The 23,455-nt window shown below is 41.6% G+C and overlaps 1 protein-coding gene across 1 annotated transcript; it reads right to left on the bottom strand.

Annotated features, from left to right (window-relative positions):
• Positions 1-1,910: 1,910 nt before the first annotated feature.
• On the bottom strand, positions 1,911-23,191 carry elnb (elastin b). The gene is made up of 52 exons (XM_030745573.1): positions 23,176-23,191; positions 22,703-23,011; positions 22,576-22,596; positions 22,134-22,313; positions 20,739-20,813; positions 20,407-20,490; positions 19,876-20,319; positions 19,561-19,641; positions 19,395-19,442; positions 19,246-19,308; positions 19,126-19,173; positions 18,929-18,991; positions 18,763-18,810; positions 18,144-18,371; positions 17,907-17,942; positions 17,486-17,815; positions 17,297-17,329; positions 16,725-17,210; positions 16,613-16,642; positions 16,188-16,418; positions 15,821-15,853; positions 15,346-15,465; positions 15,214-15,246; positions 15,051-15,104; positions 13,858-13,893; positions 13,628-13,762; positions 13,487-13,534; positions 13,264-13,314; positions 12,940-13,032; positions 12,735-12,758; positions 11,931-11,951; positions 11,604-11,630; positions 11,503-11,517; positions 11,370-11,393; positions 11,219-11,278; positions 10,706-10,933; positions 10,413-10,589; positions 10,272-10,301; positions 10,143-10,187; positions 9,752-10,039; positions 9,613-9,669; positions 9,197-9,508; positions 8,895-8,936; positions 8,106-8,384; positions 7,955-7,981; positions 7,455-7,865; positions 6,819-6,878; positions 6,289-6,372; positions 6,084-6,134; positions 5,860-5,883; positions 5,561-5,626; positions 1,911-3,427 (listed from the first exon to the last, which is right to left on the bottom strand). The coding sequence occupies exons 1-52, from the start codon at positions 23,189-23,191 to the stop codon at positions 3,405-3,407; spliced, it is 5,832 nt and encodes a 1,943-aa protein (XP_030601433.1). The 3' UTR covers positions 1,911-3,404.
• Positions 23,192-23,455: the final 264 nt, after the last annotated feature.

Below are 23,455 nucleotides of genomic sequence, written 5' to 3'. Positions count from 1 at the left end.
TGAGCCATACATGAGTTTTACCGTGCACTTTTTGACATGCAAATTTGAGCTCATTACACGCTGCCTATAAGTAGCATACTTCCCCGAGACACACACTGGTGAAAACATTGCTGCTGCCCTGCGGGATGTTTTGAACAACTGGAACTTGCCCAAACACAAACAAGTGGCCATCACAACAGATAACGGAGCGAACGTGGTGAAGGCTGCTGAGGTCAACAACTGGTTCAGAGTGCAGTGCTTTGGCCATCGCCTGCATCTGGCAATTGGTAAGTGTTAAAGATAAAAAATTACTCTCAAGACATATAGCCCTAATGTACTATAACATTTAAATGAAAAACAAACAAACATGTGAACATGTTTGTTTATATGTTAAATAAATGCAACATTTGAAATGCATATTTGTTGTTGGTATACATTTTATAGATTTTTTTTTTCTTATTGGTCATGTATATTGCATTTTTAGGTAAAAAGAAAAAATATCGCGACAATATCGTTATCGCAATACTAGACCTCCATATCGCATATCGCACTAATTTCCAATATCGTGCAGCCCTAGTTACAATTGTACAAATATGAAGAGGTGGAATAGTTTCTTCTTTCTTTTAGGACATGGGCATGTTAAAAAAAGAACAGTCTCATCACAAATGTAGGTGAGCTTGGGGGCCCCCTGGTGGTCAGGCGGGAGCCCTATGCAGCTGCATATGTTGCCTGTGCCTCGGGCCGGTGATGCATTAAGTGGCAAGGCACGCTGTGGAGTGGTTGGGAGAAACTGGTGAAAACCACTGTTAAGGAGAGTGTGCCCTGGGCTGGGCTTGAAGGCAGGCTGCTGGAAAATAAAATGTGTGTGAACTGAAGAAACTGTTGACATTCTGTGCTGAGAGAAACTCACAAGAGACTGAGCCTCGTGCCACAGAACGTGAGCCCTGCGATAGACTGGTAACCTGTCCAGGATGGACCTGGCTTCTTGTCCTATAACAGCTGGAATAGGCTCCATCCCCACCATGGGTCTCAATTGAGTAAGTGGTTAAGAAAATGGATGTATGCATGGCCAATGATTTCTCCAGCCCTGGCCTAATGTTACACCACACCCAAGACACCAATAGATGCTCCCTAACTCCAGACACATGGCACTTTGATCCATACTTATATGATTCTATTTCTGTTTAAACTAAATTGATGTGATTTGTGCAATCAGCTGAAACAATAGTTTCATTTTAAGGCTTTTTAGTTGCAATTGAAAAGTGCCCAGGTGCACCTTAAAGTTGAATCCATTTAGAACCCAAACAAAAAAGTGCAGATACTCGGCTTTACGTGCACATTGTTCCTACCCAGGTTAAGCTGCAGTGGAATGGCAAAATGGCTTCACAGCCCCTTTTATCTGACTCCCAGCGTCAAACCAGCATCATTCAAAAACCTGCTCTGTAACCCACAACAACGACTGGTTCGACTAACAATTACTAACCCCTCCTGAGTGAGTAATGACACTTGACCTGTTTTACCAAATTAAGGAACACAGACTTTTAAAATGACCTGGCAAGTCTGCAGGGTGACCAAATGGATATCTTGTCACTAACTGGTGTTTTGTTGAGTCCTCCACATTAGGATGACTCAGCAGTACCCACTCTTTATTAGTACCCACCTGCTCACTGCAACCCTTTTACATTGCTTTTTTTTTGCATTTTGTAAAGCATCAGTAGCTAATTGCTCACTCTTCATATGAGTCACCATGTGCACAAAGCTTGACTGACGTTCTGCTTTTTTTTTTTAAAACTCCCCAAGCTGCGGTTGTCTGTTTCCTTTCCTTAAATAGACTACCTTGTGGTTGATGCCTGCTAAAATCATCTACCTGTGCAAGCTGCTAAATTACTCCAGCAACTATAAAATAATAACATGAAGCAGCCATTGTTGGTCATCTCTTTACTTCGGAGAGCATTGTCAGAGAGCGTACAAAAGTGCATAATTTTCTTCAAAGGCCACATAAAAAGCACAGATGTTAAACACACACATTGAGCCACGTGACCGAGATGCACACGAGCTCAAATGCAAGACGAGATTCACTCACCCCCTCTTTTGACCCACTGACATCACAGATTGTGCTGTGATTCAGCACACATTCAAGGACAATGTAGAAAACAAAGCACTTATATTCATCATAGCAGTACACGGGTTTAAAAAAAAAAAAACTGTCAAAACACTCACACACAAAATGACTAACTCAAATATTTTAGTACTGTAATAATGCACTTGACTTTGTAAAATGAGGCTAAATAGAGTTCTCGACATAATTTAAAAAGTCTAGTAAACGTGAACAATTTCCCAACAGTGTTAACGGGGGTTCATGAACAGAAGGAAAACACAGTATTCAATGCTCTTAAGATGTCATGTACTCTCGTCACATTACCTCACATTTAGCTTAAATGATTACCTCAACAGCAAATGTAAAAGCTAAAACTAATCCCCTTCAGAAAGTCAGGACAAATACACCCTCCTAACAATGAAAATATAAGCAAATTATACATTTATACCATTTATTGTGATGCAGCTATAAAACAGTGCCTTTATGTTGTGAATGGAGTGGAAGAATCTCACAAGTGGGCCTCAAGTGGTATCAGTACGGATCCTCAAGCTTCTTTATTGATATTACTGAGGCCTGAGTACAGCTAACATGAACAGAAGCTGCTTTTCAAGGATTAAAAAAAAAATCTACCACTACTGCATAAAATACTACCTTCATCTTTTCCTGCAACAGCAGCTGTCCATCTCTTTGTCTGTACAGTGAATTTTCTGCTCAACCACTCTCTGCAGACATAGCCCAGTCTATCTGGGTAAAAGTGTTGCCTTGTGTTTCTTTACACATTGTGTCAGCATGCAGACAGGTCTGAAGGAGCTGCCTCGGGGGAGTCCTTGGTATCAGTCTTAACCCAGAGGATTCGTGGTGACGCTTGCATAAGAACACAAATGATATTCGGCGCAGCAATGATAAACAAAAACTGATGAAAAATACGCTGATCCCTCACTGTGTGGTTCTCATCTGGAATTGCAGGGATATTCACTGAGGGGCAAAAAAAAATGTGAACAGCAAGTTGGAACATTCTTGTGAAAAGGACATTTTTTTAATTTACCAAAGTAAAACCACTGATACAAAAAAACAAACAAACAAACAAAAAACATGCATGTAACAGGGACGCATCACATCAATCTGCAGTCGACACCATCACCTTGTGGTGAGTCCTAACAGGCTGAGAACCATTGTAACCTGGTATAAAACATAAGCAAATGAACATGTAAAAAGCGGGATTTGCTGAACCTTTAGCTTCTGTGGCAGGTAAGACATTTACAGTGTGGGATCATGCAATAGCACCACTGTTGTTTTAATGAGGTCACTTCCTGTCTGTTGGTCTTTCTCACTTCCTCCTACGGCCAGCTCCTAAAAACCGGAACAAAGACTGTGTTATTTTTCACTTTACATGTAACTTGTATATTGTTTATTCTTCCCTTAGCACGCAACATGTGTATTGTTTAAGTGAGAGTCAGACTTTTCATCCAGCCCAACATAAATGACAGTGGTTAAGTCACACCTTATACTATTGGTTTGGGTCAGAGTAGCTTCCATGACATATTTCCTCAGACTGAAGGGTCAGATGTTCATTTCCCACAAAGCCACAAAGTTCCTGTTTTTTGTGGGTGTTTGACTTTTGACAGGTCCCTTCTTTGGAAGCCATTTTTTAGACTACAATAAATTCAGAGAGAAGTGTGGTAATTTACTCTAGAAGCTGCTCTGCCCCCTTTTTTTTTTAGGAATTTAATGTGTACAGAGGTCATTTTTTTAAAGGGAAATAATAACTTTTGTCATATTAGTAAAAAGTGTTACATTATGTGACTTATTTTGCCTTTGTGTTGGTGATAGCTTTGGTTGGAGCCATTAAGATTTTGGGTTGTCTGCCTATATGTACGTGTGCCTATCCTGTCATCACAAAGATGACTGTTGCCTCACACAACACGTTTTTTGGACATAATACATTATTTATGGCAACACTTTACACAAAGGTTGAGTAGTATAAATTGAAATGGTTACATTTCATACGCTGAAGCTCAGTTGCATTATGACATCATGAAAACACTTTTCTTCAACTTTTCTTCAAACCTTGAAGCTACTGAACAAAGGGAGAGTTTGATCTCCTATTCAGGTGAGTCCTGAGCTGGTGGTCCAGTGCGGACCAGTGTGTGATCCACCTTAAAAGCGTAGCCGGTTGTATAGATTATCAGTGCTGCCAAGCTAAAGAGGTGGATGAAGTATCCATGTTTTAGAATTTGTTGCGTTTTGTCCAGAATAAACTTTACTGGTCAAACACAGACTGAAAAGCTTTTAATAAATTCCTTCAAAGTCTTTACGGTGATTCTGGAGTGACTTGGATGTAACCTGCAACTTGATAGATCGGTGGAGGCATACGACTGCAAAGCAGGAATTTTAGTTTTAACTAAAAAGAATAATTCTGGCCAGAGTTCAATGTTGGGTGAAGCAGGTCAGCACAGTGCCCTTGTTGTCAGATGTGTTCTCATGACTGGAAAGTATTCAGTCTGCTTTAGTGTAGGTTGCTGCAGCACACAGGAGGCAGCACATTGGTTGACCACTCAGCCGTAGATTCAGCAGACTGTCACCTGTGCTGTTCTCACAAATTGTTGCAATTGGACATTGGAGGACTTTGTACTGGCAGGCGAAAGACCATTTAATTTCCGGTCTAGTACTTGTGTGAAAACAACTCTACAGTTACGGTGGGTACTGGGAGGTGTGGTAATGTGAACTTCTGTTTCTTTGTAAATTTTCTTACAAGTTGCAAAAATTGAAGTCAGTAGAAGTCATCGTTATGAGTACTGAATGTGCCTGAATCATATCTTCTTACTGTAATATACAAAATCTCTGTCCATCCATGTGTTTGTTTCTGCTCTTAAACCATCATCAGAGTCGAGCAACCAAACGGGGCACATAGGGACATCTCAGGCTCTCGAAGGTTCTTATCTATATCGCACATTATAATGTCGTCATGATTCCTAGCAACCACCTGGCAGCAGGCTAAAATTAACTCTTTGTAGCATTTATGCACCTTATAAAAGCACTGTATAATTTTTATTTCATAACAGTACCATCTAATTTATATCCATAAAAGTTGAATTATAAATTATATCTTATGACAGCATCACATTGCCTGGCAGGATCCATTTTTATCCTTTATTGTCCTGCGGCACCTTATGAAAGGATCCTATTATTTTAATTTCACAACAGTAACATTTCACTTATATCCACTACAATGGAATTAATACATGCCTACCAACCAACTAGGAACAGGCTAAGATGACCCAGTTTTAGCATATAATCAACATCTAAAATTTTATTTTTTTCAGTATGATTAAATGTAACAGTTTGAACAGGCCAGATAATACTGTAGCATGGGCATGTACTAGTTAAAAAACAAACAAAGCAAAAAATATGGTTGTGTGTGTGTGTGTGCATTAAATTCTAGTGCGCTGATTAACACTGTAGTGATATGGCTATGACTTTTACCTCTGTAGCCCCTGGCTCCAAGTAAAGCCTGCATGGCTGCATATTTGGCTGCCTTCTGTGCCTTGGCTGATGGGTCATGAAAAAAAAAACAATCAAAACAAAAAACAAAACAGTGTTTTAGATTCTTAATCGTCACTACATATTATAAAAGCATGCATAGGTTACTTTCACAAATATCCTTCTGTTTCATTTAACATATTTCACTAATAAGATGGAAAAGTGAGAAAGTGGGAAATAATAATATGTTCATGCAATGCATATCAGTTTGTGTGTTAGTGTACAACAGTGAGTTATCTTACATTTTTGTCCAGCCCCTGGATACCCTAGAGAACAATAACAGGAAAGATAAAGTCATAATAAACAACTGATAGTTTACAATGGATTATTTCAGAAATCTCAGAATAGCACTGGGATAGAAGCATTTTCTGTTTCCTGTTATTCTCAGATTATTTTTTTATTGTTTGATTGCACTAAAATAATTATGCTGAGTATTAGAAAGAGAACATGTGTGATAAAACCTTACCTGGATAACCTCCTACACCCAGCCCGCCATAGCCAGGACCACCAGCGCTTCCTGGTAGAATGAACACATTACAGCTTGCAAAGCACTTCTTATCGTAATCAGCTAAGGATGCGCCATGTTTACTGTGCAGTGCTCTGAATTTTGTTGATGTTTTCAAATCTATTAAAAGCATAATCTGAATTACTATATTTTCACATAAACTGACCTGGTCCTCCACCTGGTTGTCCTCCTACTCCTTGGCCAATTCCCCCAGGACCTCCTACCCCACCTGTTCCTCCTGCTACACTGCCTAAACAGATGAGCGGATATGAATGAGAAATAAGGTCACACCTTAATTAACAGGGTCTTAATCGAAATCCTCACCTAAAATTATGAAACTGTAAGGCCCAAATGAACACCACTGTATTCAGTGGATCAGAGACACATGGGAGAATTTTTGAAATAAACTAAACTTCCTTATTCTTATTACCAATCCAGAAAGATTCAGAAAAGTCCCTGAAACATTCACAGTTTTACTTTCACCTAATCAAACTGTAAATTAGAGATATAGACAGCTATTTTATAGATGCCTATAAAAATTTAACATAGGAGTTCTGCATTGTTTTACAGACTTGTATTAACTTTACTGTATTTAAAAAAAAAACAGCTTTTTAGGAGGGAAATTAGAGGCTGTCCTTTTAAATTTATAATGTGCTGTATGCTAAAGTTTTACTTTCTTTTATTCACTCAACTCACCTGTGCCACCTCCAATGACACCTCCTGTTCCAGTACCAGGAAGAACTCCAACTCCACCTCCTAGTGAACAGTAGTGTGATTAATGTGTGTAAAATTACATAAACGACAAGTGATACAACAATATGTACATTTTCCAGTAGGTAAATAGAGCAAGATGAAACAACAAATTTAATAGTGAAGCAGATTGGGCTGTAGTTCACTTTTATTAAAGGAATAAAGGGTTATTTGGTTTCTAAAATAATCATAATAGTCCATCCTACATTATAGTATATAAATGTAACAAGAGCTCCTATCTCTGTTTATTTTACAACAAGACCTTAATGGAATGACAAACACATAGTGTGAGTTACTGCTTGCTTGAGCCACCACCACATACAGTAGTGAACCAGACCATATGATTCAGTTCCTGTGGCTTTTTGCTGTTACTTACTCCTACGCATGATTTAAGGTAGTGTTGATCCAGTCAGAAACTCAGTTTCATGCTTCCACAGAGTTGGATAATTGAATTAGTTTTAAGTGTCTCCGTGACATGACCCACATTAAGTTTATGCAAGTGTTAGTACTTTGAATGTAGAGGGTCTGATAACAAAATATATCAGTTACTATCATAAGCTTTTGAGTATCAGAGAATTTTACCTGGTCCGTAGCCGGCTCCACCCACCGATGAGCCGTAACCTGATTTAGAGGGCTTTCTTGTCCCGAGTGTTTGACCAGAAGGTCCAAAACCACCAGTTCCGGCTGGGCCAAAGCCACCAGGTCCAGTACCCCCTGGGCCAAAGCCGCCAGTTCCAGCACCTCCTGGGCCAAAGCCACCAGGTCCAGTACCCCCTGGGCCAAAGCCGCCAGTTCCAGCACCTCCTGGGCCAAAGCCGCCAGGCCCAGTACCCCCTGGGCCAAAGCCGCCAGGTACAGTACCCCCTGGGCCAAAGCCGCCAGTTCCAGCACCTCCTGGGCCAAAACCACCAGTTCCAGCACCTCCTGGGCCAATGCCTCCAGAGCCAATACCCCCAGTTCCACCTGGGCCATATCCTCCTCTTAAGCCTCCTCCTAGAAGAAAAGTGCAAACATATTAACATAGTTATGAACCATATAAATGTCTAAAAGGTCCATTAACATCCCTACTCCTAAAACCTCACCTGTTCCATAACCAGCACCTCCATAACCTGGAACAGACAATGAAAAAAGGTTTGATGAAATGAGTGTCTGCTGGCTACATTTCTTACAACATGAAGCCTCCAATAGGTATCTCCATCAGTATTTCATCTAACTTATATGATCCTTACTTACCAGATTGCAAAGGTTTTTGTTTTCCCTGGCCCGCCTGTCCAAATCCTGTTCCTGTGCCAACACCACCTGGTCCAAAACCTCCTGTTCCAGTGCCGGTGCCACCCGGACCAAACCCTCCAGTTCCTGTACCAGCACCACCCGGTCCAAAGCCTCCAGTTCCTGTGCCAACACCACCTGGTCCAAAGCCTCCAGTTCCCGTGCCAGACCCACCTGGTCCAAAGCCTCCAGGACCATATCCACCAGGTCCAGTACCTGTCGCACCAGGTCTGACTCCTGTACCTGAAACTCAGCCATAGCTTTTTGATAACCCTATCCTGGTTTTACAAAAGCAGGCATAGTTTTAACAGGCAGAGGTGTCTATCTGGAAGTTTTATGTTTAAAAGGTTTTTCAGTATGTTTGTACCTGCCTCAGAGAAGAGGCCTCTGAAATAAAAAACACTGCCGTGTTTTTAATTTGAAGCAAGCAGAGAAAGTACAAAAACTGTCTTTCTGACACAAATTCTAACTATGCGCTCAGCTAATCACAGCCTGGATTTAGATTTAGATACTGCCTTTACATTTAAAAAGAGCATTAAAGGAGCGCAATCTAAGAAGATAAAATGCATAGTTTATGGTAACACACAACAGTGCAGGCAGCACTGTTTGTTATTTATTGCTTTTCAAACAATGATATTTATGTAAGTATATGGAATGGCTGGTAGATGTTGGATTTTATATACAAAGACAAATAAGTAATTTGTAAAGTCAGACAAAAACACATTTTATAGGTGAATAAGTATAAATTCTCACCTTGTCCAAAGCCAGCTCCACCCAGTGAGGATGATCCATAGCCTGTCAACAGGAAGCAACAGCTTGAATATCTTATAATGTAATTTTTAAATAATGTTTAAATTTTTCCTTTTTATTACATCAGCATACTAGAGATAAGAACTCCAGGATAATAAATAGGAGAAAAGCATGCAGCATGGTCCCCAGCTTGGATTTGGACAAGGGATCTGCTTCCCAAAGTTCTATCTCCCAAACACTCAGCTATTGGGTTCACATTATATACTACTTTATTAAATGCTGTTAGTGATAAATGCTTATTATACCTGATTTAGGTGGTTTTACTTGCCCACCAGGTCCATAGCCGCTTTGTCCTGTGCCAATACCACCTGGTCCAATACCGCCTGGCCTTGTTCCAGCAGCACCTAGTCCTGTCCCAGCACCACCCAGTCCGGTCCCAGTAGCGCTTGGAATAAATCCAGTTGCTCCAGTGCCACCAGGTCCGTAACTACCAGCACTAGGGCCGCCAGGCACAAAGCCACCTGGTCCATAACCTCCTGGACCAGAACCCACTCCACCTGGTCCTGCCCCATAGCCACCAGGTCCAAACCCAGCACCACCAGCTCCTGCTCCATAACCTAAAAAACAAATATTGTTTTAGTTCAGTTTTCTCCCTAAATGCCTTCGTGTAGGTTTCTCTCTGGTCTCTGGTACCAGGTCTCTGCATCCATTCTTATCATACTTTTTTGTGGTTTTCCGGTGCCGGTTCCCAGTCCTGGGCCTGTGCCATATCTAGAACCTGGTTAACAGAGCATTTAAAATAAGCAGTTAATAAGTTACAAACTATTTAAATTGGATGTTTTTGGTCAAAGTTAACTTACCACCATATCCCCCCAGTCCACCACCAATTCCACCTGGGCCTACTCCTGTTCCGCCTCCTACACCACCTACACCTCCTGGACCAGTTCCAACTCCGACTGTCCCCCCACCACCAGGACCTCCACCAATGCCTCTGCCTCCAGGTCCAGTTCCATATCCACCAGGCCCAGCACCATAGCCACCTGGACCAGCTCCAAAACCTCCGGGTCCGGTGCCATAGCCACCGGGGCCTGCTCCATAACTGCCAGGGCCAACCCCACCTTGGCCCCCTGCTCCAAAAGTCCCATATGCTGATGGAAAGGTAAAAACACTGAATGGACTGTGTTACATCAGCTAAAAATATAAAAAGGTCTTAATTAAAAAGAGGAGATTATAATTTGACAGTTTATAAACCTTTGCCTGGTTTTGCTACTCCAGTTCCAGTCGGGTAACGAATACCTGAAAGTAAAAAACAAAATGTTCTTTACTGCTGGTTGTTTAACTTATAAATTTGCTAGTTAAAGGTAATTTTAGTTAGCGTACCTCCCCCTGGTAAAACTCCAGCACCATAGCCTGTAATAGATGGTGCATAAATTAGAAATCATTGTGTTACTGTATCACAGGGATTTAAGTTTAGAGTGGATACAGAAATATTTTAGGGACCAAAACATAAGTGCACCTCACCTCCTGTTCCTACTCCACCGGGCCCGCCAGCCCCAGTTACCAAGCCACCTCCTCCAGGACCTCCACCCACTGCTCCAGGACCTCTTCCAATCGACCCAGGACCACTTCCAACTCCTACTCCCACTCCTCCTGGTCCACCACTTGTGCCTCCTCCTATAGTACCATCAGGTCTATATGCTACATTTTAAAAATGTGAAGAGAAATTAGATGTTTTTCTCCAGTGGGTGGAATTTTTTTTTTAAGATCTTGGATTGGGCTAAATGCCAGAGATATAAAATTGATTTAAGGGGCACCTTTAGGTGGTTTTGGTGTTCCTCCTACTGGACCTCCTGAGCCAACTCCAGTTCCAGTAGCAGGGCTGTCTCCTCTTCCTGTTGTTCTACCACCTGAAACGCCTCCTGCCACTCCTGCACTGGTGGGACCCCCTCCTACTCCTCCCAGTCCCCCAGTTGTACCACCTCTATATCCATCAGGGCCTCCTTCTCCATCACCTTCACCTGGTGTGTCACCTCTGGGGACACCTGCAGACAGAACCCAGACGAAGAACAGACCAATTAGAATTAAGAAGAAAACCACATACTGCTCAAACTGTTGAATAACCTGCCATCTTTGCAGGTGAGTTGACCCTTCTCTTTACAGTCTTTATTCTGTCTGAATGTTTGTTTTTTTTATGTAGCCATTTTTGCTTGTGACTCACCTCTAGTCTTTTCCTACTGCTCATCTTTTATTTCGAATATGTGATCAATATAACTAAGTTATACCTAAACTTAATTTGCAAATGATAATTTGCATACTATTTTAAGCACCTGGGGGTTTGAGGGGTTTGGCTCCAGGCAGTGCCCCACTTGAAAGATCCCCACCAGAGCCTGTAAAAAGGTAAAATTTGAGAAATATCTGTGAATAATATTGTAAGGAATGTGACAAGGAAACACTGTGTCTTATTGTCAAACATCTCACCTGTAGGGGGAAGTTTTGTCCCACCTGAATTTTAAAGACAGAAATGTTCAGGAGAGTTGCCAGAGTGCCAGATAAATATGACAGTGACTGCAGAGATTGCTAATATCTTTGTGAGCCACAGAGACCTACTTACCAACACCTGCCCCAGCTGTTTGAAACAAGAAACAGTGGTAAGAAAAATCCTGACAGTAGCAATTTCAATTATAGCGTAACAGTTTATGGAGGTTTACATACCACCTGGTTGCACAGCTCCACCACCAACTGTAACAACAGCAGTATAGGTTTATTTGAAAAGGCATAATTCAAAAACAATTAAGCAACATGCAAATGCTTTGGATCCATTTCAATCTTCAGTTGTTAACTAGTGTCAGGCTGCCATACAATATCCTCTGTTCCTAATGCTGTGATAAAGACTCACTCTCAGTGACCGCTGTGACAGGATTTGAGTGGAGAAATGAGGTGAGCCATATTAAAAAGAAATCAGAGTGCCAAACTGTTGTTTAGAATACTTCCAGACTTCGAAATAACTTCTCAGTGTTGTTACAATTTATACTAACTTACCAGGAGTCACTCCAGTGGATCCTGTAGAATATATGAAGAAAAGTATTAGTTTTATTCTTTAAAATACAAAGAAAATAAGTACATTTGTTGTTCCTTTGCATTTGTTGCATGCATCACAATTAGAACATGTTTCTTTGTCCCCTAAAATGTCACCAGAGTTTAAGCTATAATCTTTATGACCTTTTGCTTAGTAAATAGAAATTTCCCATCAGGAAACTGAAGTAATTTTGAGAACACTCTTTGCACCCAACAAATGCAGCAGTGATGTTGGAGTTGACTGTGGTGGCACTTTGCTGGTCTGTAATCACACACCTCTGATGCTTTACAACACTAATAGGATACAAAGATATTCATTGCCTTTTACTGTCATCAGTTCATGCAAGTTTTTGCATTTTATAAATGCATTTTGACAATTGTCGTCCATTGCAAGGTTGGTAGCTGCGAGAATATTGCAAACAATTTACACTGTGGAATATTAGTGACCATGTATTTGAATATGACTTTAGATATGTTCAGTCTGTTATATGGTTTACTGACTGATTATCCAAAATTATTGGAGACTTTCTTCTACACCTCAAAGTGATTTATAAATGGCCACATGGTGGCACTGTCCACCCCAAAATCTAAGAACTGCTGCTCCTTTGATTTACAGCAAATGCAGCGGAAATCTGAAATAATAGTTTTGGAGATGTTTTTCCTACAGGCAAGCAATGAAAGAGCTGACAAAGACACTGCTACTGACTACACTCGGACAGAAATGAACGAACATGCAGGACTTCCAGACAAACATGCAGAATCTCTGACCTGGAAGTGTTGTCCCATTGAGTCCTGTTATATAAAGATAATTTACATAACATAAAAGGAAAGAACACTGCTGAAATGACAGAAAGCTTCTTCCAACAAGACTTTTACAATAATATTAATATTTCTTGGTTCAACCAGTAACTAAACAAATCAGCATATGCATATATCTGTATATTGAATCCGTAGCATGAGTGACCAAAAGTACCTGGCTTTGGTCCAATGATGGGGATTCCTGTTCCACTTAGGCCATCGCCATCTCTTCCTGTACCCACTGGTCTGCCGCCGACACCAGTACCTCCTGTTTTAATAATAATGCAGCAATCTTTTCACATCTGGAAACTTATATTGAACAAATATGTGTAAATAAAGTTTTTAAAGTTTTGCTTCTTTGTTTGTGCACCATCTTCTACAACCATCAGAATATTACATCTCCTGACCTGATTGATTGTGAGAATTGTCATTTGCACAAAGTCTGTAGATGATTTCAACATAAGAAAATGTTCTCAAGAATCCAGAGAGTTTCACACACCCTCTCCACCAGGACTTCCAGACCCCTCTATCACAGTGTCAATACCATCACCTGGAAAAGGACAGAATAATAAAAGAACCCGGATTAGAAAGTATCACTCTGTATAAAACTGGTATAAATAATCAAATAACAACCACAATAAAAGTGAAACCCTAAAAGTTAACAGTAAAACGTGACATGTTTGCATTTTGATTCTGTGTTTACTATAACGCTGCACAAATACCTTCTGTTGCCGGAGTTGGTGTGCCTCCTGTGTCTTCAAGTCTTCCTCCTGATCCAGCAACAGATTGTCACTCATAAATTCTCAAAATGAGAGTTAACTGTGACTCAGATATGAATTTTAATCCTTAACACAGAGTCTCACCACTGGGTCTGGTTGTTGTCCCTGCGCCGCTGCCAGTGGTGGTTCCATTCGCTGAAACCCCAGGTCCAGTCCCTGTTCCTGCTCCTGTAGTGCTGGTTCCTGTTCCTGTCCCAGGTACAACTCCATCGGGTTGCCCTGCAGTTTACAAAAGAGGTAAAAATCAAAAGAGCTGCTTATAAAGTTTACTCTTAATTTTCTGCTTGGCACAGGCTTGTCAAACTACACCTTACCGTACTTTGCAGCTTTAGATCCAGCTGTGCCATAGCCTGAGGATCAAACGTGGGAAAAGACAAAGTCATTTAAAGTAAACATTAGAAACAGTAAAAATGGGGAGTGTAATGTTTATGCATTACTTTTCCTGACTTGCTGATTTTGAAAACAAACAAACAAACCCCCCTCCCCCACTTTTTGTGATTTTCTTCTTCATCTTCTTTTCACTGATCCCTACCCCTAACATCCTCCTGTGTTACACCAAGCCTCTGTGTGTCCTCCCTCACTTCATCCACGAAACTTCTCTGTGGTGTTCCCCTTTTACTCCTGCATGGCAGCTCCATCTTCATCATTCTTTGTCCAGTATATCCACTATTGCTCCTCTGCCCACGTCCAAACCATCTCAGCCTTGGCTCTATTGCCAAATTGATAAGTTGATTTCTAATCCTGTCCATTCTGGTCACCCCCAATGAAAATCTGAGCATCTTTAGGTCTGTCACCTCCAGCTTGGACTCCTGTCTTTCTGTCTGTACCACCATCTCCAAACCATCCATCACAGCAGGTCTCACTATCATCTTGTAAATCATCCCTTTCACTCCTGCTGTTTTCCTTCTTTCACAAATCACCCCTGACACTCGTCTCCACCCTCTCCACTCTGCCTGCACTCTCTTCTTCACCTCTCTTGTGCACTGTGTGTTGCTTTGGATGGTTGATCCCAGGTATTTAGACTCATCCACCTTCACTACCTCTGCTCCTTGCATCTTCTCTATTAAACATCTCCTTCTCATTCAGACACGTGTTCTGTTTTTGCTTCTACTGACTTTCATTCCTCTTCTCTCTGCTGCATACCTCCATCTCTCCAGGCTCTCTTCCACCTGCTGCCTTCTCTCACTACAGAATGTACCTGATGATTTGTTTTATTTACAGGCCAGGTGTAGTGCAGAGGTCTTGTTGTACAATCTGCTCATAGATGGTAACAGATGACTGTTTAGAATTTTAATGTGGCTCTGACTGAGCTACAGCGACATTGCTGAAAACAAACCTGGGCCTCCTGGCCAATAGCCACCTATAAAATTACACAAAATAAAAAAAATAAAATAAAATGTAAAAAGTAAATGAATAAAACCAATAAGGGGTTAAAGAATCATCACAACCCCCCCCCCCCCAAAAAAAACAAAAAAAAAACTTTGTCATAAACAGTATAAAAACTTACCACCACGTCCTACCCCTCCTCCAAGTACTCCACCTGTGCCTGCTCCACCTGGGCCTTCACCAAAATCAAATAAAGATAGTTTTGCTTTAAGAGGAATTTGGATTCAACATCCATCATGTATTCAACAAAGAAAACAAACAAACAAACCCAAAAACATTCATACCATATTTAGCCAATTTTGATCCAGGTCCATAACCTGTAAATAAATATTAATAATAATAAAGATTCTAAAAAGCTATAATCAAAATAGTTTGGCAAAATGTATTTTGAACAAAATTATAATTGCCTCCTGAACCTGGTCCAAATCCAGTCCCTGGTCCTACACCATAGCCTCCACCTGGTCCATAACCCGTCCCAACTCCAGGTCCATAACCACCAGGTCCATATCCTCTTCCAGTCCCTGGGCCATAGCCTGCTGGACCACCACCAGGAAGTCATAGGTTGGAGCAAAAGAGTGTGAATAGTTCATCTCTAACAAAAGCTCCAAATATACTCAGTCTTAAAAAAACAAACAAATTGACTCTGACCATAAAAGTATTTTAAATATTGTTGCTGCTTAAAAATGGATATATTAAAAAAGAAAAAAACTGACTCAAGTCTCGTGACAGACTTTAATCCACTGATTATAATCCATACAGAAATCTGTTGTAAGAAATATAAAATTATTGCATTCATCTAATCTTAAAAATGACAGTTTTAACCCTTCCTTTTGTTAATGCTCATGTATATTTTATTTGTTCTTGTAAGCATCAGTGATGTATCGGTTGTACCATGTTTGAGAGACTTGGGTCTCCCAGCATATCCTGGGAGAGAAAAAAGAGGGAATTAAAAGGTGTGGAGTTCATATAAATGTGCATGTTCAGTAATATGTTTGATCTGCACATTTCCAGCATTATTCATTGCATCCTGTAGTTCTGACCAAGCTGTTAAAGGTCCTCTGCACTGGTCAGTCATTTTGTATTAATAACAACTTTAACAAAATTGAAAACAACAAATAAAATTAAAAATGTAACCAATAAATAACTTTTATTTACTACTATTTGAGTATTTTTGTTTGCATGTGGATATTTTTTAATAATCTTTGTTCTTCTATGTACTTTCTGAGGAACTGTAAAAGAGATATTTTCATGTCTGTACCTCCAGCACTGCCTGGTCCAAATCCACCTGGTCCAAATCCTCCTGGCCCACCACCTGTCACAACACCAGATCCAGGTATACCAGCTGTCCCCAGTCCTGCCCCAGGTCCACCACCAGTTGACACTCCACCTTGTCCAGGAATCCCTGTTCCCACTCCAAGCCCAGAACTAGGCCCAGTTCCACCTCCAAGTCCTCCTGCACCCAGGGCACCTCCGGTACCTCCAGGAACACCTGCAGGAAGCAGGATTTTATGAGAAAACAAAAACTTACCAGATGTTTTCTTTGCACCTCTCATAGCTGAAGGTATAATTAATAACATTCATTAGCGCTGCATAACTGTTTTAGTTCAAGTGGATATTCTGTTTGAATGATCTGTTTATATACATATATTTTATGAAATACTGTAAAGTTAGTTTTTATCTTACCATATTTACGAGCTTTGGCACCAGCATAACCTGTAAACATGTCAACATTTTTAAGAATTTTATATTAGCCAGTGGACCCATTTTAATTCTGACATGCCTCCTTTTATCTTACCTCCAGGTCCATATCCAGCACCACCGGGTCCAACTCCACCTGGGCCATAGCCAGTGCCCACTCCACCGGGTCCAAATCCACCTGGGCCATAGCCAGTGCCGACTCCACCGGGTCCAACTCCACCTGGGCCATAGCCAGTGCCCACTCCACCGGGTCCAACTCCACCTGGGCCATAGCCAGTGCTCACTCCACCGGGTCCAACTCCACCTGGGCCATAGCCAGTGCCGACTCCACCCGGTCCAACTCCACCTGGGCCATAGCCAGTGCCCACTCCACCGGGTCCAATTCCACCTGGGCCATAGCCAGTGCCCACTCCACCGGGTCCAACTCCACCTGGGCCATAGCCAGTGCCGACTCCACCGGGTCCAACTCCACCTGGGCCATAGCCAGTGCCGACTCCAACAGATCCAACTCCAGTACCAGCACCACCAGGTCTGACTGCTCCACTACCTGTTCCTGGACCTCCAAGCGCCCCACTTAACATGCCTTTTAGGAGAAAATTTATATTTTAGCAGTTCTTGTTTATTTTGTTCATTAATCTACAATAATTAGAATAATCATGTTATTCTTACCATATTTACGAGCTTTGGCACTGGCATCAAACCCTGAAATAAAATTATAGTATTTATGCATATTTATGTCTTTGGTAATGTAATATAGTTGGTTTAATTACTGCATGCAATTTGTTGCTGTTAGTAGTGTATGATATAATTCATGAATAGTTAGTTATTATAACTGTACATCTGCTGATTCATAATTACCCCCAGGTCCTGTTCCTGCTGTTCCAGCACCAACACCCACAGGACCATAGCCAAGACCACCTGGTGCAGTGCCAACACCCCCAGGGCCATAGCCAAGACCACCTGTTCCAGTGCCAGTACCACCTGGACCAAAACCAACCCCGGAGCCAGGTCCCACACCTGTGCCAAGGCCGCCTCCTCCAAGTATTCCACCTCCAAGTCCTCCCGAAGTGCCGGTACCTGTGCCACCTGGACCAAAACCATAACCACCACCTGCCCCACCTGTCCCAGTCCCAGAACCAGGCCCTCCTGCAGTGCCGAGACCAACTCCAGTTCCAAGGCCTCCACTGCCTGGATAAATTCAAGGCACTGTGAGTGTGCTTACAATATATATTCTTCATGTAATTTGGGTATTTTATGGAAATGTAGAAATATGTCTCACCATATTTGCGTGCTTTGGCTGAGCCTGGACCAAAACCTATGTGGCAGAACAATGTCAGTATACATAGTTACTAAAATACAAAATACCATTTCAAACATATTTAATTTCAATAGTTCTAATAATTTTTCATTGTTTAGTTGGTGTGTTTATAGAATTGGTAACTAACATTTATGAATAAAAAATTTCCTGGTGGATATATACGAGGTGGTAACTCGGTTTTCAGGTGTTCAGAATTACCTAAGCCAGGTATGCCGCTTCCAGGGACACCCCCTGTTCCAACTCCGCCTCCGCCTCCAAATCCAGGTCCAGTTCCTGTTCCAACTCCTCCTCCAAATCCAGGTCCAGTTCTTGTACCCGCTCCGCCACCTAAACCAGGTGTAAGTCCCCCACCGCCTCCAGGGAGTCTTCCAACCCCACCCCCCAAAGTGCCTCCCTGACCAAGTGCACCTCCAGCTCCACCTCCACCTCCAAATTAACAATTAAGAAGAGTATTTATTTATTTATCAGACATTGGTAGAGTGTTGAACATGGGGTAGGGATTAACAAGTACATACTTCTTCCTATTCCATTTCAGACTTTAGTTGAGTTATTTAAAGTCATGTAGATTTTCTTTGATATTGTCTGCGCACATGTGTATATGGATATATGTATATGCCAGTATGTGTGTATATGTATATATTGGTTGTTTTATATGTTTGAATTAAAGGGTAATCAATCAGTCAATCAATCAGTCAATCAATCAATCAATCAATCAGTCAATCAATCAGTCAATCAAACAATCAATCAATCAATCAGTCAGAAGATAATATGTTACTTTTGCAACATCAGGATGTTGAAAATCAGCTTGTGTCTTTACCGTATTTAGCTGCAACTTTGGCTGGATTCTTCTTGGATTTTCCTGCTCCTGCAAATAAAATAAAAAAAATTTTTTTTTTTTTTTTTTTTTTGGTTACAGTAAGTTTTGACTTCTGGTAACACTACATGTGGCTGAAGTGTTTGCTGCATTTCTTGTTTCTGTGCACCTGTTTTTGGTGATATGAGTGGGTAGCCACGAAAAATCCCAGGCAGCGGCTGCCCACGACCATCTAAGGCGAGAGATGCACTTTACACAGAATCCCTGTATTGCATCCACTGTAATCCTTGTTTGAGATCTGAGATGCACAACAGTTCTACATATAATATTACACAGCTTATAGGTTTAGGATTTTATGGCACTTACTGCCTGCACTTCCTGGTCCAGTACCTCCCTGACCAAGTACTCCAGCCCCTATGAGAAACAAGGCAGCACTTTTTATTTTAAGATGAGATATTCCAGGATTTACCAAGTGCATTTACATACCACTCTGAGTTCCTAGACCAGTGCCTGTAGCCACGCCAGGGAGAACACCACGGCCTCCAAAACCTGATCAGAGAAGACTGGATGACACTTGCAAACTCTTCTGTAAACTAAGTCCCTTATAGTGACATTATATTGTTTATTGTACATACCTTGGCCTGGTACAAATCCACCTTGATAGAGTCCAGGCACCCCAATGCCTGTGTGACATCATATTAACACAGTACCCCCCAAAAAATCAGTGTTTCTGCTTGAAACTATAAACTGATACTGTACAGCCTTTAGTACTAATATTATTTTTGGTAGTCATGAGTTTACCTGGAACTTGCTTTGACGCTTTACCAGCACTCTTTCCACCTGGTCCCTCCCTAGTAGTGCCAGTCTGTGGCAATGTTGGAACTGAAAGAGGAAAAAATGTTTTCTGTAACAATACATCACGTTGTCTTCATTTTTCCATGAAACCTAATGTGAACTTTAAAATGTCAGACACTTTAAAATTCAGAAAATACTTGAGATAATGAGAAATACAGCATGTTTATTAACGTTTATTAAGGTTTAAATGTTTATTTGTTGTTAAGGTTTAATTGTGAAAGCTTTTGTCTCTTGTTCAATAAATTCATGTATATTATTTACCTCCTCCTGGGACAACAGCTCCACCAGGCCCAACTCCTGCACCACCAGGCCCAACCCCTGCACCACCAGGCCCAAATCCTGTTCCACCAGGCCCAAATCCTGCACCACCAGGTCCAAATCCTGTTCCACCTGGCCCAAATCCTGCACTGCCAGGCCCAAATCCTGTTCCACCTGGCCCAACCCCTCCACCACCAGGCCCAAATCCTGTTCCACCTGGCCCAAATCCTGCACCGCCAGGCCCAAATCCTGTTCCACCTGGCCCAAATCCTGCACCACCAGGTCCAAATCCTGTTCCACCTGGCCCAAATCCTGCACCACCAGGCCCAAATCCTGATCCACCAGGCCCAACCCCTGCACCACCAGGCCCAAATCCTGTTCCACCAGGCCCAACCCCTGCACCACCAGGCCCAAATCCTGTTCCTCCAAGTGATGTTCCTACACCACCTAAAAAAGATATGCTATCATAGGTCAATCGTATTATACCTGTATTATATCTTCTAATGTAAATTAATAAACATAAAAAGTATTTACCTGTTTTAGGAGGCTTGGGACCAGTTCCGCCAGTTCCTGGGTATTGAAAAACACCACCTGGTCCATAACCACCTCCATATCCACCTGTGTCAGAACAGAGCATTATTCTCTGCATATGTATCCTTCAGGGTAAGCAGTTTATACACATTTATGGTAATCAACCACTTAAGAGGAAGAAATAAATCATATTTCAGCCTTGTTGTTGTATGGAACATTGCCATAACTGTACAGTATTTCTTTGGTATGTGGAGCTCCAGCAGCTATCCAAGTAAACATCTAAATGTCCCACAAGCAAGAGCCAGAGTTGATACAGTTGTATGAAAACCACTAACCTCCAGGTGTGTAACCTGTTCCAGCTCCAAGTCCTCCACCAGTCCCAGTACCTCCTGCTCCAAGGCCTCCAAATCCTGGTGAACAGAAGTAGAGCAGCAACAGTTAGTGCTCCAAAACTTGGTGATACATACACTAAATCATACATTAATTAATTTTGTGCAACTCAACCCTTTTGTAATGTTACATAATTAAGTCTGCCCAAGACAAAACCAGAGTTGAAGGCCTTAATTTGAAGGTTGCATGTATAGCAACCTTCAAATTATGTTTTGGCTGTAACTGAATCTGTTACAACTGTGATGTCATGGTTGAAGAGAGGAATCAAAAGCCTCTGTGGAGATATGAATGAAAAAAAAAACATGTAGATGACTCTTTCTGTAAAGCATGTTATTGCATCAAGTCATCAACGTTTAAATAAAATCCTGCAACATCCTCTTAAAACAGAGCTCTTGTGCTTCATGCTTCGTATACAAATTAGGTCATTTCTAGCATCACACAAGAACTTCTGTTTCTTTATTCTTTGAAATATAATTTAATGGTCATTGTGTTCATTTGCACCGCATATTCACATATGGCTTGTGAATATGCTTGCAGTGTTTTTCATTTTTGTATTTTATTTTTATTCATAAAGCATGCCCCTCGCTGCTTGTCCAGGAGAACTATGTTTACATCTCGCTCCTCAAAGTGGAACAAGGCAACACGCACACAGTGTACATAAATGTGCAATGTGGATGTAAACTGTATTCAGCTGGGATAGCCAGGCTTTGGTAAACTGGAAAATATGACATTTGAGTCTGTTTCCACTGCTTATGCTGAACCACTCTCTGCCCAAAGGCACAATGGATGGATTTCAAAAGGTTCCATAAAGTTGAGGTTTAACATATAGGATTAGTTTGGATGTTGTCACCTCCATGATTTGGAGGATCAAAAACAGAGGGGTCTGAAATTCTAGAGCGCATCAGTCTTTCTGACTGACATGATGCCTTTTGCCCTTTATCAAGAGTCTGCAAAGCCTAATGCATTAGCCTTTATCACTATATGTGTCTGTATTGGTCAGGCTGGGACCCTACTTAAGGTAATAAAAATATGAAATAATGGTGCATGTATGCAGTCCTTATTCTGCTGCCTTGAATTATTGTACCAACATCCAGATTTGCCAAATCAAATGTTAACATGTGTGAAGGAGACTGAGAAGATTTAATTATAAATATAATAACTTGAAAGTTTTTCATGACTAGTCTCACTGGAAACTTTATTTATTTATTTATGTTTTGTATTATTTATAATATATGTCTTTCACCTGTCACTGGGCGCAAGACAGACAATTGTGCTAAAAATCTGCAGTTTCTGATGAGCTATGTATATGAGTGCCAGCCCTCCCCAAAAAAGAATCATGCCTGTGCCTTGGCCACCAGCTCCAAAACCACCTGGACCAGCTCCTCCAGGACCAGCTCCTCCAGGCCCAGCTCCGTAACCACCAGGACCGACACCACCCGCTCCAAAAGCACCAGCTCCGACTGGTCCTAGTCCTCCTCCTACACCACCCAGACCTGTTCCACCAGTACCATAGCCACCTCCTATTTAAGTCAAAGACAAATCTCTTTTGAGCTCTTGGAGCCATTAGAATGGTCAGTAGGTTGATTTTTGTGTGTGTGTGTGTGTGTGTGTGTGTGTGTGTGTGTGTGTGTGTGTGTGTGTGTGTGTGTGTGTATGTGTGTGTGTGTGTGTGTGTGTGTGTGTGTGTGTGTGTGTGTGTGTGTGCATAAATTTCATAATATTTGAGCTTTATTGTTTTTCAGATGTTTCTGATAAAACAACAGCCAGACCTTAAAGTCTTACCTGTTTTTGGAGGCTTGACACCTATAAGAAGAAAGCAATCAGGACAGTTAGGTCACATGTAACAGAAGGAAAATCCATAATTCACTCAATAAGTCAACAAAATATCACAAGGCTGTAGTTTTCTTACCAATCCCAACACCTCCAGGACCAAAACTGCTGGGCCTGAAACCTCCTGGTCCCACGCCACCTGGTCCAACTCCTCCTGGTCCCACGCCACCTGGTCCTACTCCTCCTGTTCCAACACCACCTGGTCCTACTCCTCCTGGTCCAACTCCTCCTGGTCCCACTCCACCTGGTCCCACTCCACCTGGTCCAAATCCACCAGGTCCCACTCCTCCTGGTCCAACTCCACCTGGTCCCACTCCACCTGGTCCAAATCCACCAGGTCCCACTCCTCCTGGTCCCACTCCACCTGGCCTTTGACCCCCGTAGCCCCCTGAGGAATAGAATGATCATGAGTTAAAAACACAAAAGACTGATGTAGATGACACAGAATGTTGAAAGCAGCCAAATATCACGGGTAAATTTATGGCCCGATTTTTTTTTTCTTGTTGTTGCAAGCAGCATGAGGAATTCATTATCGGTGAGACATGAAAATACAGCGTCTGTTTTGCATGGCTTGTAACCTGGAACTCCTCCAGTAACTGATTTCATTTAAACAGAAGGTATAGAGCATATGAAAAATGGTGCTTGTATAATTGATGACAAATCTTAAATCTTAAGCTATTTTTATGAGCACAACTGCATCTGAAAAGAATGCTGATTACCTGTAGCGATCCAAGCCTAAGTTGAAACACGTCAGCCAGTGTTTCTGTGTAGCTTCAAAATGAAGTCATATTCAGTAGAACTGGGAGAAAAAACTCCTACCTCCACCAGCTCC

Source organism: Archocentrus centrarchus, chromosome 14, assembly GCF_007364275.1.
Source record: "Archocentrus centrarchus isolate MPI-CPG fArcCen1 chromosome 14, fArcCen1, whole genome shotgun sequence".
In the NCBI taxonomy this organism is placed as follows: domain Eukaryota; kingdom Metazoa; phylum Chordata; class Actinopteri; order Cichliformes; family Cichlidae; genus Archocentrus; species Archocentrus centrarchus.
Note: the sequence above shows the minus strand (reverse complement) of the source record. Positions and strands in the feature narration are given on the sequence as shown.

What these genes read in the sequence shown, in the direction of transcription:
- elnb (XM_030745573.1), bottom strand. An exon ending in TGGAGTTTTACCAGGGGGAG is followed by an intron (nt 10,188 to 10,271) that starts GTACGCTAACTA and finishes TTTTACTTTCAG; the next exon opens with GTATTCGTTACCCGACTGGA. An exon ending in AGGTGCTGGTTATGGAACAG is followed by an intron (nt 7,866 to 7,954) that starts GTGAGGTTTTAG and finishes CTTTTCTTCTAG; the next exon opens with GAGGAGGCTTAAGAGGAGGA.